Raw genomic sequence first — 16961 nt, 5'->3', positions numbered from 1 at the left:
TTTTAATAACAATCTGAGGAGCTGCAGTTTGCGGGACAAACTAACAGTTTCTCTAAATAATTATTAAACCAGAACTAAGCATATATGTAATTGATTATAATTCATTGTAATTAATTCACAATATATGTTTAATTCCCCCTTGGGTCGGTATGTGCATAATAATGATTCATAAAGCTTTATGAATTATTATATTCATATTCCACCCATAAATTGATTAATAACTGTACAAACCGTTACAATGGACTATTGTTCACCTCACTTGGTCTTCAATTCCCATAACCCACTAGGGCTGTCGCGAAAACCACATTATCGCAATACCGCGCTTTTGATGAGCCAACCGCAGAGGACTGCAAAAACCGCAGCAACCGCGATATTTGCATGTTTTCTATTTTTTTGAAAGGTTATGTCCTTCTCGTTTTACACGTTATACATGTGTACTAAACATTAAATAAGTTAATAATGATAGCATAATATGTGCCATGGTGATATGGCTCCGTAGATTTGCACTAAACAAGCCTAAACAGACAGTGAATGTGAGAGAGATTGACTGAGCGCGTGCGATTACCTGCGTCTGTCCTTCAGGCCAAGACATATTCGTAAAAAAAGGTTGTCGTCTCCAAGGATAGCGAAATCTCTGCCCTAGGATCGACACATTACTGGTCAGCTGAGCCTTATAATGTGGCGCTCAACGTTAAAATGATTTCAATAGCTTTTTTCATTTAATCTCTCTTTGAATGAATCTGCATTTTTGAACGTGTAGTTGAATCAACAGTTTAAAGACTCAAAGACAGTCCCTTGCCGCCACCTTGTGGTGCAACAATGTAAGTGCACTGACTGACAGCCCGTCTAGAACGGGTTATGAGTAGTAACATTAGTTCTGTTTATACTCGTGAAATATCAGCAGAAAGTCTCTTGTTTAGTCAGATTCGAGGATCGGAGCTAACTTTTATACATACAACAATAGCCCTACCATCTTATTGTCAGGTTTATGTTCTGTTTTGTAGACCCTTATTTTGACACTCTCTTTTTACTTCACTTCCTGTTTCGAAGCTCTATTTAGTTTCGTCATTGAATATGACCTCGTTTTATATATATATATATATATATATATATATATATATATATTAATATATATATATGGCGGTAATACCGCATATCGCGCTATTGAGCCACTCAAAAATACCGCAAGGGAAATTCCTTAACCGTGATAGCCCTATAACCCACTTCCCGGACTCATTATCCCGTTCATTGCACCCAGCTGTTTTGTGTTTCATCATTAGTGTCTGTCTATTTATACCTGGTTTGTTGCTGCTTTTGTTAAGTGGTTTCATTTTATGTCACCGGCTTCTGTTGTGTTTTTCTTGTTTTTTTATGGACTGTTCTCTGGATTTTGACCCTGCCTGTTTTTGGATTATGTTTTGGATTACCCCATTAAAGAGCTGCATATGGATCTTCCCCTCTTGTCTCTGTGCCTGATGTGACAGAAACCACAATCACTAATAGATCCAGCAGCATGAGTTTCCGGATTCTTCCTCCAGCCACCACGAGGGAGCGAATGACTCGACTTCGGGCGTTGAGGGCTCTATGCCAAGAGAGATGGGAGGTAGGATGCTTCACCCAGACGTTTTGGACTATGGCGGTGAGGCTAAATTATAATGATGTTGCTCTGAAAGAGATTTTTAATAAATGCCTGGATGACCCTTTACCTCAATGGGAGTTAGAGGGGCTTCAGATCCTGGATTTTTGGGGCTTTGTCAAGTATCTCTCCCATAGAAGCCATTGGGCAACACCTGCTCAGCCAAAGCCCGCTCCAGCTCGTGAGTCCACTCCAGCCCGTGAGTCCGCTCTAGAGCCCATTCCAGCCTGTGAGCCCGCTGCAGTGCCTACAGAGGAGGTAGGCACAGAGCCACCGCCTCACCCACGTAAGTGGAGGAAGAGGAGGAAAAAGGCTTCCTCAAAGCCCGGAGGCCGGGGGCTCTGGACCTGGCCCACCGTCCCTCCCCCTGGTCCTCCTCCGGTCCACCTCCCTCCTGAGAGTTTTGTTTTGTGTTTGGTCAGGTGGAGCGTCTGGTAGCCGCTCCGTAGGGAGGGGGTACTGTCATGATCACCAGTTGGAGTGCCCTATTTAGCCACCAGAGGGCACTCCAACACGGACTATTGTTCACCTCACTTCCCATAACCCACTTCCCGGACTCATTATCCCGTTCATTGCACCCAGCTGTTTTGTTTCATCATTAGTGTCTGTCTATTTATACCTGGTTTGTTGCTGCTTTTGTTATTGTGGTTTCATTTTATGTCACCGGCTTCTGTTGTGTTTTTCTTGTTTTGTTTTGTTTTTTTGTTTTTTTATGGACTGTTCTCTGGATTTTGACCCTGCCTGTTTTTGGATTACGTTTTGGATTACCCCATTAAAGAGCTGCATATGGATCTTACCCTCTTGTCTCTGTGCCTGACGTGACACTATCTTAATCACGTGCAGCACGTCTCCGTGACATGTCACAACATTAATTAAATGATTAGCTGTTTAATCAGCATAGTGAAGCCTCTCATCCATTGACTTCCATTCAAAAAACAGCCTCTGGTCTCCTTCCCTGCGTACTGCCAGAGGAGCGTTAGCATTAGCTGTTATGCTTTTTTAGCTAAAGGTTGCAGGATTGCCTTCCAGTGGCTTTGGTAGTGGCAGGTTGCAATGAACTCAAAGGCGGATAAATACAAGTATAGGTCTCTGCAAGATGTTAATGATTGATGGGTGAGGCCATAATCAGAGGGGCGTTTTTGAGAGCGTTACCTGATTTGCCCACGTCAGAGTGTGGGTAGGGTTTAGGGGTGGGGTCGGGTGAAGGGGATAATTTTCATTGCATGATTTATAAACACCCACCAGTTTTAAAACACCCACAAATGCAGAAACACCCACTTTTGTTCCACAGAGACCTCGCACTCAATAAATATGCTTGTTCGAGATGCATCGGCGCTGCGCAGACCGATTGGCGAATGACATCAAAGTACCGCGAGAACGATTCAAAAGCATAAGGAGTTGTTTGCTCTCCAGTCGCTCTTGCGGTACTTTGATGTCATTCACCAATCGGTCTGCGCAGCGCCGATGCATCTCAAACAAGCATATTTTCTTTTGCTTTTAAGTGAAAATGGACATGAAGATCTTTTTCATCCATTTTAGTTAGGCTAAATGAACATGCATATATTATATTTTTGAAAGATCCCGCTGTCAGACTGTTTGGAAATTCACACATAAACGTAGAAACATGATATCACAGCTTATTCTGATGTTTTAGAAGAGAACAGAATGCAACTTTTTTTTTTCTTTTTTTTTTAATATCAAACATTTGCTTACAAAGTACAAAAGTGAGAAATAAGCCAAGAGAAAAGAGCCAGGGGTTCAGGGACGGCCAAATATTACATCACATTGAAAATGAGAAAATAAAATAAATAAATAACAAAAATTGATTAATTAATTAATGAGGAAATATCAATTAAACAGATCACATAAACATAATCCTCCCCACAAAACAAAATAAAGATTATAGAAAGACACCAAAAAGTGAGCATACGTTCAAAGTTTTAGTAGCCTTTTTGTTACAGGAGGTAGATAAGGATTTCATATAGATCTTAACATCTTCTTGAAAATGACAAAAATGGGGGTCACTAACAGAATGCAACAGTTTAGACCAATGAGGATTAAGCTGTGACGTCATCAAGTGGTTTCACATGATTTCAGATGATTCACTCCTCCACTTCACAACAGACCTGAAGCACTGACTGTTCCTTCAGCTCTTCTGTCGCTGTATCTCCAGATCTTCAGCCTTTATCATGAGATTTATGGCTTTTTGTGTTTAAATGTAGCATTTAGGAAGTTGGGAAAATAGGAACTGTTGTAATTTGAAACCGTTCACCGAAATGCCAAAACATATAAATTACATGGACATGATGTTTATATTCATCTGTTTGTGTTTATGGAGTCTGAATGGTAAGTATTTTATGGCTTCATTTCTGTGTAGAGGCTATTATCATTTGTCCACATACAATCCATCATGTTATAATTCACGTTTTGTGATTGAACTCAATTATCTTTGTTCATGATGTTATTTAGTCATTTTTCTCATTTTATTGACATCAAAAGTTTAATTTATTAGACATTATTGAATTATACATTGAAATTAGAGAAAAGCGGTTATGCAGATTTTTATTTATTTATTTGTTTGTTATTATTTTGTTTTATGCAAAAACTGTAAATCTGTCGATTCTTGAGTATGTGTGTTTGTGTTCAGGTGTGTTTGTTGCTGATGCAGTGAAGTCAGAGTCAGTGACTGAGGGAGAATCAGTCTCTCTGAACTCTAGATTCACTCAAATACACAGAGATGAAGAGATCGAGTGGAAGTTTGGTGACGTTCTCATAGCTAGTGTAATGAACAACAAGAGTATGTTTTATGATGAAAGTGCTGAAGGGAGATTCAGAGACAGACTGAAACTGGATCATCAGACTGGATCTCTGACCATCATCAACAGCAGAACCACAGACTCTGGACTTTATACAGTCTCCAGCAGTGAAAGAGACACGATCAACACGATCAATCTCACTGTCTATGGTGAGTAGAGAATTACTATCCTGTTACATCTGTGGACTAAATTCACCAGATAATGTTACTGAGAATATGATAAAATGATGGAGAATTCTGTGATGATGCTGATCATTTTATCCAGAAGATCACAGTGATTTCTACTGAATCTGATTTATTCTGTCATGTTTTCAGCTCGTCTGCCTGTTCCTGTCATCAGCAGAAACTCTTCACTAAACTCTTCATCATCATCATCATGTTCATTGGTGTGTTCAGCTGTGAATGTGAGTCATGTGACTCTCTCCTGGTTCAAAGGAAACAGTGTATTCTCCAGCATCAGAGTGTCTGATCTCAGCAGCCGGTCTGATCTTCTTCTCCATCTGGAGTGTGTAGATGATTCCTACAGCTGTGTGCTGAACAATCCCATCAGAATCCAGACTCAACACCTCAACAACACTCAGCTCTGTCACACATGTGCTGCAGGTACTTCACTGATGATATCTGGTATATATGTATATTTTCACAAACTAAATGAACAATAATTATATATTTATGTTGCTCATTTCTTGTCTCAGAAGAGAGTATCCACTGTTGTGGTTTCACTGAAGCTGTGATCCGATTGGCTCTCTCTGGTCTGGTGGGTGTGGCTACTGTGGCTGTTCTGGTTTATGACATCAGATCCAGAAGTCTTCAACAGAAGAAGAGCGTCCAGAAATATCCATCAAACTCTGATTAATCTGATACTCAGGAAGGTAGAGATGTTCTTCAACAACTGTAGATGTGATATTACAAGACATATCGTTTTAGTAATGTAAGTTTTAGTAACTAAACAATGTAGTTAACTAATGTTAACTAATGAACCTTATTGTAAAGTGTTAGCAATATTCTATTTTCATACATAATAACCAACAAATGTAATATTTCTTATGTAAAATGTCTTCCTCTGGCCTTGATAACAGCTTGTGTTCTTGCTGGCATTGTTTTTTAAACACAGTCACTGTTGTTATTGACTGTAATTAGACATCTGAATAATAAAAAAAGTAATAAAAATATAAAGTGATTTTCCGCTCAATGAGATAATGATCTTGAAGTCTGTTATCTAAATAAAAGCATTAATAAGATTATTACTTGTGTTTGCTGACAGATTGTCGGGGTTATGATGTTTATCCCTATTTCACTGTTATATTTATTTAACAGAAAAAGACCATGATATTGATCAAACAAGTTTGTTTAACTTAATTTGTATTTTTTATATAGGTAAATGTAATGGTTTTTTTTCTTTCTTGTTTTTTATGCTGTTTCTTTAATCTCTCATGATGATGTTCTTAGTGTGAGCAGACAGACTTTAATAAGTGGAAATAATTTCCTTTGAATAGACAAGTGATTATATTTGTTAGATTATTTAGTTTTTAGTCACGAGAGATTTTTTTATTATTATTGTTATTTTGGTTCAAGTGCATATTAAACAATAAATCATTTAAAGGTTTTTCAGGATCTGCATGTGTCTTAAATGTAGCAATAACTTGACAAGAAGAAAGAAGGATGATGGATGATTTGGCACAGGACAGGGATTAACAGAACTGTATAAATCTGAGGTATATATTACTTCAAACTATTGATTTTTTTTTTTTTTTTTTTTTTTTTTTTTTTTTGCTTTTGAAAAGTGGGGCATGGTTAAAGCATAAATCATTTATTTTTTGACTGTTGTTATAATAAATTAGGCTAACATTAGATGCTCATGAAGAATCAGTTGCAGAATCAGCATACATGAAGAAGTAGGGTTTATATATAAAATGCGAAGGAAAAAAAAGTATTTCTTCCTTCTGTTGGTACCTGCTACCCATTTTCCTGGAGTTTAGGGTACATTACCGGTCAAAAGTTTTTGGATGGTAATATTTTTAATGTTTTTGAAAGAAGTCTCTTAAAAATTAAAATTAAAAAAAAAAATCTCTTAAAATTATATTTTAAAATGTAATTTATTCCTGTGATCAAAGCTGAATTTTCAACATCATTACTCCAGTCTTCAGTGTCACATGATCCTTCAGATGATGAATAGAAAATTCAAAAGAGCAGCATTTATCTAAAATACAAAGTTTTTGCAACATTATAAATGTCTTTACTGTCACTTTTGATCAATTTAATGCATCCTTGCTGAATAAAAGTTTTAATTTCTTAAAAAAAAAAACAAACAAACAAAAAAACTCACTGACCTCAAACTTATGAACTGTAGTGTATAATGTTACAAAAGCTTTCCATTTCAGATAAATGCTGTTTTACACTTTCTATTCATCAAGGAATCCTGAAAAAAGTACACAACTGTTTTCAACACTGATAATAATAATAAATGTTTCTTGAGCAGCAAATCATCATATTAGAACGATTTCTGAAGGATCATGTGACACTGAAGACTGGAGTAATGATGCTGAAAATTCAGCTTTGATCACAGGAATAAATTACATGTTACTGTATATTGACATAGAAAACAATTATTTAAAATATAAATATATTTCACAATATAAATGTTTTACTGTATATTGGATCAAATAAATGAAGCCTTGGTGAGCAGAAGAGAATTATTTCAGAACATTAATAAATCTTACCGTCGAAAGACTTTTGACCAGATAATGTTGATGAACTCATCAGCTCAGAATTGGATTTCAGTAATATTTAAATATTTCATAACATGAAATTTTATCAAACTTCAGTATTTTTAAAGCAATCTTTTAGAACACTGAACTGGGGGGAATGGGAACATCAGTCAGTAGTAATTCTTCTTAAACTTCACTGTGTCTACACTGGATGTGACCAAAGACTTCAGAAGCCATTATAACCCGTGTTACTGTACACACCGGACACTGTTCTTCTTCAGTGTGCTCCAAACACTCGCCCTACTAACAGACATGAAGGACAAATGAATTTGCGATGGTCAGTCACTTTGTCATGTCCAGCGTAGACAGTCTCAAGCTGTTGCAGCACAGTAGACACGAGGTTACTTTGTAAAAGTAGTTAGCCTAGATGAAACCCATATAAGTGAGAAGCCACAGAGCCTCTAAAGGGAAGTGCTCATTATTCACTCTGAGCTTCACTACAGACCGACAGCACTGTCCTCTCCTGATCTTCTGACACTTTCAACATTTATTAGACCATTTCTGTTGGGATTTCCTTTTCTGATCTAGACACAACAACATATTTGACATGTTCATCTGTTTGTGTTTATGGAGTCTGACTGGTAAGTATTTTTATGGCTTTATTTCTGTGTTTATGTAACCCAGTGTAATAATTTAAAATTGTTTTATTTTATATTTTTCTTTTACGTGCAAATTATAATGTAAATGGTTATGAATGTATATTTGTTACATCGATGGGGTATTTATTATTTTTATTATTTTTGTGTTTTGACATTTGCAATGTTTAGCCAATTGTGTTCTTGTCCATGTTGGGTGGCCAATCAGTCACTGAAATAAGGCCAGAAAAATATATTAAATCTGTGTTCACAAGACTTCTGGGTATTGGAGGTTTGAGACTAGAGTTTTTTATTCAAAAATATGTAAAAATTATCTTGCCTACTCGTTCATATAAAACAATATATTGATTTAGTTTTTGTAAGACACTTTTTGTCAAGAAACACGGTATTCGTGGAGGCTTAAATCATCATGAATAATGGGTCATTTACACCTGAGAAGACAAAAAATTCACATAATGACCTGTAATGACCTGCATAAATAATGAGCTCTTTCAGTCAGGTAGGCTGTGAAAAAAAAAAACCTTCTGTGATTCATGTCTCAGGCTCATCATGGTGTAAATCAAACATACAGAAAAAAGAGCAATACTGTGAAATATTATTACAATTTAAAATAATGGTATTCTATTATATACTTTAAAATATAATGTATTTCTGTGATGCAAAGAGTCTGAATATAGGCTTTTAGTTTAAAAGCATGCACATTTGGAGAAATATTGATGGATTCTTATATGTTTATATAAATTTTCTATACAGAGGAGTAATATTTATTTAATATTCATTGTCATCACAATGAGCGCTGGTGTTTTCAATTCATACTTGCAGCCGGAGGGCGCTCTGTGCACATTTAGTCTACAAATTCATCTAAAGAAGAACAGGATATTCCAGGAATGGTGTTTTCAATTCATACTTGCAGCCGGAGGGTGCTCTGTGCACATTTAGTCCACAAATTATTCTAAAGAAGAACAGGACATTTCAGGAACTAACGGCATGTCTTCCAGGTCACAAACCATGGCTTTTACATACAGATAAACACTTTTCAAGACAATAAATACATGGTTAGCAGATAATGAGCTTAATCACAGACTTCTGACATGTGTCTCTTTTCATACAGATTACATAAACACAGAATTTTTGTTTTCGATTTGACTTACACAATTTAAAACCTGACATCTCAATGTTTCTTTAGACATAAGTCTAATTTTTTGTGATTAGTATTCACTAAGTTACAGTTCATTTCCTGAGAACTATCAGATTAAACTTTGTTCAGAGGGAGACGACAGATCATGCATCGTGTTAATTTTCTTTATTTTGTAAAAAGCACAACATTTTGTTTTTACTTTGAGTATACACAAATAAAAGAAGACATTCTATAGTTTCAATTGATATATTACTTATTTCTCTATGACAACAAATTATTAGTATTTTAAGCCTGTTTTGCTGCAATGTGAAAAAAACCTGCAAAAATGTGCCACGGTTTACCCGACTCCAGAAAGTTAACTTTGGAGACTCTCCAATTCCTGAGTCATGGAAGGAGAGACTTAGGCAGGCAATGTCAGAGAGAGAGAGTCTGTGTTCTCACTGCATGAGTGGGATGTTGGTTTGGCAAAAGGAGTGGAACACACTATTTGGTTATCGGATCCTAGGCCCTTTCGTGAGAGCTCCAGGCATTTAGCTCCCGTTGATATAGATGATTTTAGAAAACACATTTAGGAGCTTATGAAAGCTGGTATCATTAAGGAATCACGAAGCCCCTACGCCTCCCCCATTGTAGTAGCCCGGAAGAAAAATGGAAGTGTAAGAATGTGCATAGACTATCGCACACTTAATGCTCGAACAGTGCCTGGTCAGTATACGACACCCTGCATTGACGATGCATTAGACTGTTTGTCAGGGAGTAGATGGTTTTCCGTTCTTGATCTCAGAAGTGGCTATTACCAGATAGCTATGTCTGAAGAGGATAAGGAAAAAAATGCCTTTATATGCCCCTTAGGATTCTATCAGTTTGAGTGTATGCCACAGGGCATTACTGGGGCACCTGCGACTTTCCAACGCTTGATGGAAAAAGCTGTTGGTGATATGAATTTGCTTCAGGTTCTACCTAGATGACCTGATCGTCTTTGGGAAGTTGTTGGAAGAACACGAGGAAAGACTTCTGAAGGTCCTGGACAGACTTGAAGAAGTGGGGCTGAAAGTGTCATTGGACAAGTGCCAATTCTGCCAGACCAAGGTGAAGTATGTACATAGTATCAGCTGACGACATTGCAACAGACCCTGACAATGTAAAGGCAGTCAGCACATGGCCACAGCCTACGGACCTTAAGTCATTAAGATCTTTTCTTGGCTTCTGCGGGTATTACCGTAGGTTCATAGCCAATTATGCTGCCATTGTCCGACCTCTTACTGAGCTTACCAAGGGTTATGCACCTACCCAGCAAAATAGATTGGACAAAAAAAAAAAAACCTACTTGAAAGAGTCTGACCGATGGAACCAGTCGTGCACGGATGCTTTTCAGTATATTATTTAATGTCTCACTAATGCCCCAGTCCTAGCTTTTGCAGACCCCCAAAAACCCTACATCTTGCATGTAGATGCCAGTCTTAAAGGGCTAGGTGCTGTATTATAGCCCGAGGCATTTGCCAGTAGAAAACTGAGCAATTCAGATTAGAAATATCCTATCCACCAGTTGGAATTTCTTGCCTTGAAATGGGCGGTCGTGGATAAATTCCACGATTACCTATATGGAGCCAAGTTTACCGTATGCACAGATAATAACCCCCTAACGTACATTCTTACAACGGCTAAGCTCAGTGCCACTGGACATCGTTGGCTGGATGCTTTATCCACCTACAACTTTGATGTGCTGTACCAACCGGGCAAGAAAATTATTGATGCAGATTTGCTGTCCCGAAACCTGGCAGAAGAAGAAAACACAGAGGGTTGGCAAAGCATCTCTGAGACTGAAGTAAGGTCCATATGCCAGAGAGTTCATGTTGACCTAAAGATTAAAAAATCACCTAGGTATGTGGAACACTAGGCGCCTCACCTGAGTGCATCCCTGACGCATATGCTTTCCCTTGTCAGCTGGACTGTGATTTCTTGGAGCAGAAATCCATGGCTGATTTGGTAAAAGCCCAAAAGAATGATGACGTTCTGAGGAAGGTAATCGAAGTGTTGAGGCAAGGGACATGGCCTACCGATGTGAAGATGAATTCTGAGTTGTGGCTCATGAAACGTGAGAAGAATAGGCTTGTAATGAAAGAAGATTTGCTTTACCGAGACAGTAAAACCCCCTCTGGAGAAGAAATTTCCCAGCTTGTTCTGCCCACGGAGTTCAGGGAGGAGGTGTGTAAGTTGCTACATGATGAAATGGGTCATCTGGGCATAGAAAGAACCACAGATCTCATCAGAAGTAGATTCCACTGGCCCAAAATGGCTTGCGAGGTAGAACAATACATTAAGAATTGTGAGGAGTGCATTACGCGTAAAACACCATGCAATAGAGCAGCTCCTTTATACCAAATTACCAGTCATGGGCCAATAAATCTGGTCTGCATAGATTTCCTCTCGCTTGGTCCTGACTCAAAAGGAATAAGTAACATCTTAATAGTCACAAATCATTTTACAAGGTACGCCCAGGCATTTCCCTCAAGGAATCAGACTGCTCGCACTGTAGCCAAGATCTTAGTAGACAAGTATTTTGTGCACTATGGTTTGCCTGGGAGATCCATTCCGACCAAGGGCAAGACTTTGAGAGTCATCTAATCAAAGAGCTCTTGCTAACTCTTGGGGATTCGCAAATCACATACCACTCCATATCATCCTCAAGGAGACGCTCAGCCCGAGAGATTTAATCGCACCTTGCTCTCAATGTTGGGAACCTTAGGATGTGAGAAAAAACGTCAGTGGAGTCAGCATGTGGGGTATCTGGTCCATGCATAAACAGCACAAAATGTGATGCTACAGGGTACTCACCCTACTACTTGATGTTTGGTAGGGAAGCGAGACTTCCTGTCGATCTTTGCTTTGAGACATCTATGGATAGGACAGAGCAAAAACAACATTCTCAGTATGTTGCCAAGCTGAAAAGAGATCTAAAAGAAGCTCCTCCGAGTCGGAGGGGGAAAAATTTAATGTGCCTTACCAGACATACATGCACAAGTTGTTAGTAAATAGGATGACCAGGGACAGATGTTCTGATGACACTGGAGATGAGCAAGAGGCTTGTTATACTAATCAGGAGGCAAGTGATCAGGTTGAGGATGAATGCACTGACAACGACATAGTTTCTGAATATGAGTCAGAACCAGATATTGAACCAGTCACTGCAATTATCTCTGAAAGACAGAGTCCAAAACCCAAAGCGGTTACGCCTATTAGTCAGAGATTCCACAGTAAAAGACCTGTGAAGCCAGTTATAAGACTGACTTATGACGAACCAGGAAAGCGCTGGTTGGTGAAACACACTCTTTTCATTGTATTTAAATGTATTTCCCGCCTATGTTTGCTCCGTGAGGAGTGAAGCGGTCTTTTATGTTTTTATTTTTTATTTTATTTTTTTTACCACAACGTACCCCAGCATCAAACAGGCCTGCAAAAAACAAAAAAAACAAACAAACAAAAAAAAACAGACATATTGAATTAATTTTAGAGTTGGCTCATATTGCCAGCGTATTGTTGTCCTTTGAGGATTGAGCAAAAGTTTGGGTGCTCAAATTTTAAGGTTTATATCTGAGTGACATGAGGACTATTGACAACAAAGTGAATATGTGAAAATGTGGTAATTGATATTTTTTTCGGGATTCATCAGTGAATTTGTGAAATTCCTATTTCCTATTTACATAATTGTTATTTCATTTTATATTTTGAAAAAACCCTGAAGGTTGATTATTTTACATTTATGTAAATTGTTAATTTCATTATACTTGAATTGTTTTCTGTGAATTAAAGGAACACTCCACTTTTTTTGAAAATAGGCTCATTTTCCAACTCCCCTAGAGTTAAACAGTTGAGTTTTACCGTTTTTGAATCCATTCAGCCAATCTCCGGTTCTGGCGTTACCACTTTTAGCATAGCTTAGCATAGTTCATTGAATCTGATTAGACCGTTAGCATCTCGCTTAAAAATGACCAAAGAGTTTCGATATTTTTCCTATTTAAAACTTGACTCTTCTGTAGTTAAACCATGTACTAAGACCGATGGAAAATGAAAAGTTGTGATTTTACGCAGCGCCACTCACAAACGTCTCCATGGTTACAAGGCACGCTCCCTGTGAAAGCAGGAGCTCACAGGTGCTGCGTAATATCATTGCTCCTGCTGCACCTATGGTACGGCAGCAAAGTTCCTTGAGTATTACACCTAAATGAGAGTATAGTTCCTAGCCATATCAGCTTAGAAAATCACAACTTTTCATTTTCCATTGGTCTTAGTACACGATTTAACTACAGAAGAGACAAGTTTTAAATAGGAAAAATATTGAAATTCTTTGGTCATTTTTAAGCGAGATGCTAACGGTCTAATCAGAGTCAATGAACTATGCTAAGCTATGCTAAAAGTGGTACCGCCAGAACCGGAGATCGGCTGAATGGATTCGAAAACGGTAAAACTCAACTGTTTAACTCTAGGGGAGTTGGAAAATGAGCCTATTTTCAAAAAAGGTGGAGTGTTCCTTTAATTTGAGTAAGAAAGGCATTTATATATATATATATATGGACTTATTTATTGGTAAAACCATTATTTCAGTAGCAAGAAACATTAAAATCCCATTTCACTATTTATGTGAATGCAGTTTAGGGGAACCCAAGGAAAGACGTAACAAACACAGTTACACAAAAATAAGTTAAAGTGAATAAATAATCACACTTAACCCATACAGTTGAAAATACCAAGTTTATTAATACGAACTCAGGGCGCTCTCTTACCTATCTGAAAATAGGACAGGGTTAAAAGCGCTACATTTATTATTATTTGCACATAAACAAACCATTCTGTTATTATCCATCTTTCATTTTCATGTTTTATTAGACATTTGTTTATGATGTTATTTTTCTTATCTAATGATTTTCAAATTGAGAAAAAAAAACTCCAAATGTGGTGTTTGTGTTCAGGTGTGTTTGTTGCTGATGCAGTGAAGTCAGTGTCAGTGACTGAGGGAGAATCAGTCTCTCTGAACTCTAGTTTCACTCAAATACACAGAGATGAAGAGATCGAGTGGAAGTTTGGAGACATTCTCATAGCTAGTGTAATGAACAACAAGAGTGTGTTTTATGATGAAAGTGCTGAAGGGAGATTCAGAGACAGACTGAAACTGGATCATCAGACTGGATCTCTGACCATCATCAACAGCAGAACCACAGACTCTGGACTTTATAATGTCTCCAGCAACAAAAGAGATGTGTTCAACAAGTTCAGACTTACTGTCTATGGTGAGGAGAGAATTACTATCCTGTTTGATGATGTGTGTTTCTTTATTTTCAGTTTTGGTTATAGACTTTAATAAAATAAGCATATTCATAATTTTTAACCTGAAATAACATTGCTGACTCCTTTGTTAAGGCTAATTTCATAGCATTCACTCATTATATGCAGCTGAATAACTGTTATTCAATACTACTGCAAATTTAATTACAGCTTGATTGTAAATGAGGCATAATAAAAATATTCTCAAATATTTAACTGAAAATTTTCATGGTTTATTCAAAAAATGACATTTCTTAATAGTGTTGTAGTACTCAAGACTGGTCTGGTCTTAATACCATTTTTTAAAGGTCTCGATCTCATCTTGGTCTCAGACTAAAAGGACTCGGGATTTTATTTAAAATTGCCATTGCATTGTCTGATTTCTTTGTTAACATCATTCATTTGAGTGGATGTAAAACTTCCTGCTTTAAATGTAATCAATAACTAATTTCTAATTTCATTTATTTTGTTATTGTTGTGCCAAAATTAATACAAATGTCCACAAAATTCAAGATATGATTGAAAAAAGTACTTGTACTTGTATTTTAACAAATTATAGCCTATAATTCCGTAATATCACAAGAAAAAATGCTGTTTTCACAAATATGAGCACAATTACAAACGTGATATTGATTTTTTTTTTTTACAAATGCTCAATAAACAAAATTTTATTTTTAAAGCATTAATCTCAACATTATTTATGCATTTGTAATTGTACAAATTCAGATTAAACTTCTGTTCCACCTCTGCAGTATAAAGATGAATTTTGTTGTTAGTGATTTCAATTGATTGGTAACAGCTCTATATTGTGTCTTATTATTCTAATTATAATTATTGATTAAAAAAAGACATTTCTCAGGCAGTAAATGTGGATCTTTCAGATGAATATGAGGAGTGCTAGTATGGTCTTGGTCTTTACGGTCTTGGTTGAGGTGGTCTTGACTACAACACTTCTCTTAATTCATCTCAAGCTTTTCAGTGCCACTGTTGTCTGCTTGAACAAGTACACTGTTTTTGTTCTCCTCTACTTCATTAATACACATTTATCTATGTTTTATAACATTTTCCAGCTCGTCTGCCTGTTCCTGTCATCAGCAGAGACTCTTCACAATGTTCATCATCATCATGTTCATTGGTGTGTTCAGCGGTGAATTTGAGTCATGTGACTCTCTCCTGGTTCAAAGGAAACAGTTCATTCTCCAGCATCAGTGCGTCTGATCTCAGCATCAGTCTCTCTCTTCCTCTGGAGGTGGAATATCAGGATAAAAACACCTACAGCTGTGTGATCAACAATCCCATCACCCATCAGACCAGACATCTCAACATCACTGAACTCTGTCACACATGCGCTGCAGGTACAACAGCGCTGATATATTTGCTGAACTGATCTCTGAAGTTATATAGTTCAGATATAGTGTTTGCTGAAGGTTAGATTGACAGATTCATTCACTTTAACCCTTCATTGTGTCTACTCTGTATCAAGGCGTATCCTCGTTGATCATTGGACTGATCTCTGCTGCTGCTGCTGGATCTCTGTTGATTGTAACTGTAGTCGGGATCTTCTGCATCTGCAGGAAAACACACCAAGAGGGCAAGTATTCCTACTGCTGACATATCTGTACAAATACAAGTTTTTAAAGGCACAGTAAGTTTCCCTGCTAGAAGTCATGACTGTATGAGAACAGTTGGTGGTAGCTTCTGACTTTCAAGAACTAATTTCTTATGCATCTCATTATAAGCCTCCGTTACTAATTCCAACATGTAATTTTAGAGCTAGTAATGGAGCCATTGATGTGCAGACTAATTTGGTTATTATACACCCTTATCATAGTAAATTGTTTTGTATTGTTTTTTGTTGTTGTTTTGTCTTGGCACATTTGTATAAAAAAAAAAATAAACATAGTTAAACTATGGTTAATTTGCGGTTACCATCATTTAAACATGATTCATGTTTTTTTTTATTATTATTAATTAGTAAAACCATGGTTCATATCTTACACTTCAACCAATCAGAATCAAGCATTCCACAACCCTGTATTATAATATTAAAATAATGAAATCAGTGCTGCAGAAAAAGCAATAATTCTCAAATTGTCGTTTTTGTTGAAGCAGTTCAGAGTGGTGAAGAAATCACATACGCTGAACCGACGTTCTACAAACGAAAAGCACAGAAATCAGTATGAACTTTATTTCTGTGTGTGTGTGTGTGTGTGTGTGTATTATTTCAGCTAAAAGTCTGATCTAGATGTGTATTTGTGTGTATAAGTTAATAAATGATAAATGTTCAGTAATGTTCTTGATGACTACATCTGTGGTGTGTTTTCTTACAGAGAGCTCAAGAGGAGGAGGATGTGGTGTACGCAGGAGTCGTCATGTGACACTGATAAAAATGTGCTTCTGTTTAAGGGCTGTTAAAAGGAAATGAATGGTTTCATTCCAGGGCTTCTGAGCAGTGCTTTTGTTTTGTGTATGTTTGTACTGTTTTCAGATTCTGTTCTGTTAATGTGTACAGACAGTTTTGTATTTCTCTGCTGGAGCCTGATTGAGCTTCACCTGCTCAGTGAACACGTTCTTTCATATCTCTCTCACTGTGATGTTTTAAAGTGTAAAATGTTTATATGCAGTCATTTATTTCAAAATCTTCATAATTTATTGCTTTGACACGTATACCCCTTAATTCCCTTTTTGT

At 37.1% G+C, this 16961-nt stretch overlaps 2 protein-coding genes across 2 annotated transcripts; both read left to right on the top strand.

The window, feature by feature from the left end:
* The first annotated feature begins 3199 nt into the window (after positions 1–3199).
* LOC125247653 (hepatocyte cell adhesion molecule-like) lies at positions 3200–6192 on the top strand. The gene is made up of 4 exons (XM_048159067.1): positions 3200–3982; positions 4284–4601; positions 4767–5054; positions 5147–6192. Exons 1-4 carry the CDS (start codon positions 3913–3915, stop codon positions 5305–5307), a joined length of 837 nt encoding a protein of 278 aa, XP_048015024.1. The 5' UTR covers positions 3200–3912; the 3' UTR covers positions 5308–6192.
* Positions 6193–7688: 1496 nt separating this feature from the next.
* On the top strand, positions 7689–16961 carry LOC125276482 (hepatocyte cell adhesion molecule-like). The gene is made up of 4 exons (XM_048204025.1): positions 7689–7800; positions 13921–14238; positions 15337–15627; positions 15756–16961. The coding sequence occupies exons 1-4, from the start codon at positions 7767–7769 to the stop codon at positions 15881–15883; spliced, it is 771 nt and encodes a 256-aa protein (XP_048059982.1). The 5' UTR covers positions 7689–7766; the 3' UTR covers positions 15884–16961.

The sequence above is a fragment of the Megalobrama amblycephala genome, linkage group LG1, assembly GCF_018812025.1.
Source record: "Megalobrama amblycephala isolate DHTTF-2021 linkage group LG1, ASM1881202v1, whole genome shotgun sequence".
NCBI lineage: Eukaryota > Metazoa > Chordata > Actinopteri > Cypriniformes > Xenocyprididae > Megalobrama > Megalobrama amblycephala.
Note: the sequence above shows the minus strand (reverse complement) of the source record. Positions and strands in the feature narration are given on the sequence as shown.

Bases quoted from the DNA above. Each gene is read 5' to 3' on its own strand.
- LOC125247653 (XM_048159067.1), top strand. From the start codon at position 3,913: ATGCCAAAACATATAAATTACATGGACATGATGTTTATATTCATCTGT. The intron at 3,983-4,283 runs GTAAGTATTTTA...GTTTGTGTTCAG, and splicing joins GTGTTTATGGAGTCTGAATG to GTGTGTTTGTTGCTGATGCA. The intron at 5,055-5,146 runs GTACTTCACTGA...TTCTTGTCTCAG, and splicing joins CTGTCACACATGTGCTGCAG to AAGAGAGTATCCACTGTTGT.
- LOC125276482 (XM_048204025.1), top strand. From the start codon at position 7,767: ATGTTCATCTGTTTGTGTTTATGGAGTCTGACTG. The intron at 7,801-13,920 runs GTAAGTATTTTT...GTTTGTGTTCAG, and splicing joins GTGTTTATGGAGTCTGACTG to GTGTGTTTGTTGCTGATGCA. The intron at 14,239-15,336 runs GTGAGGAGAGAA...TTTTATAACATT, and splicing joins GTTCAGACTTACTGTCTATG to TTCCAGCTCGTCTGCCTGTT.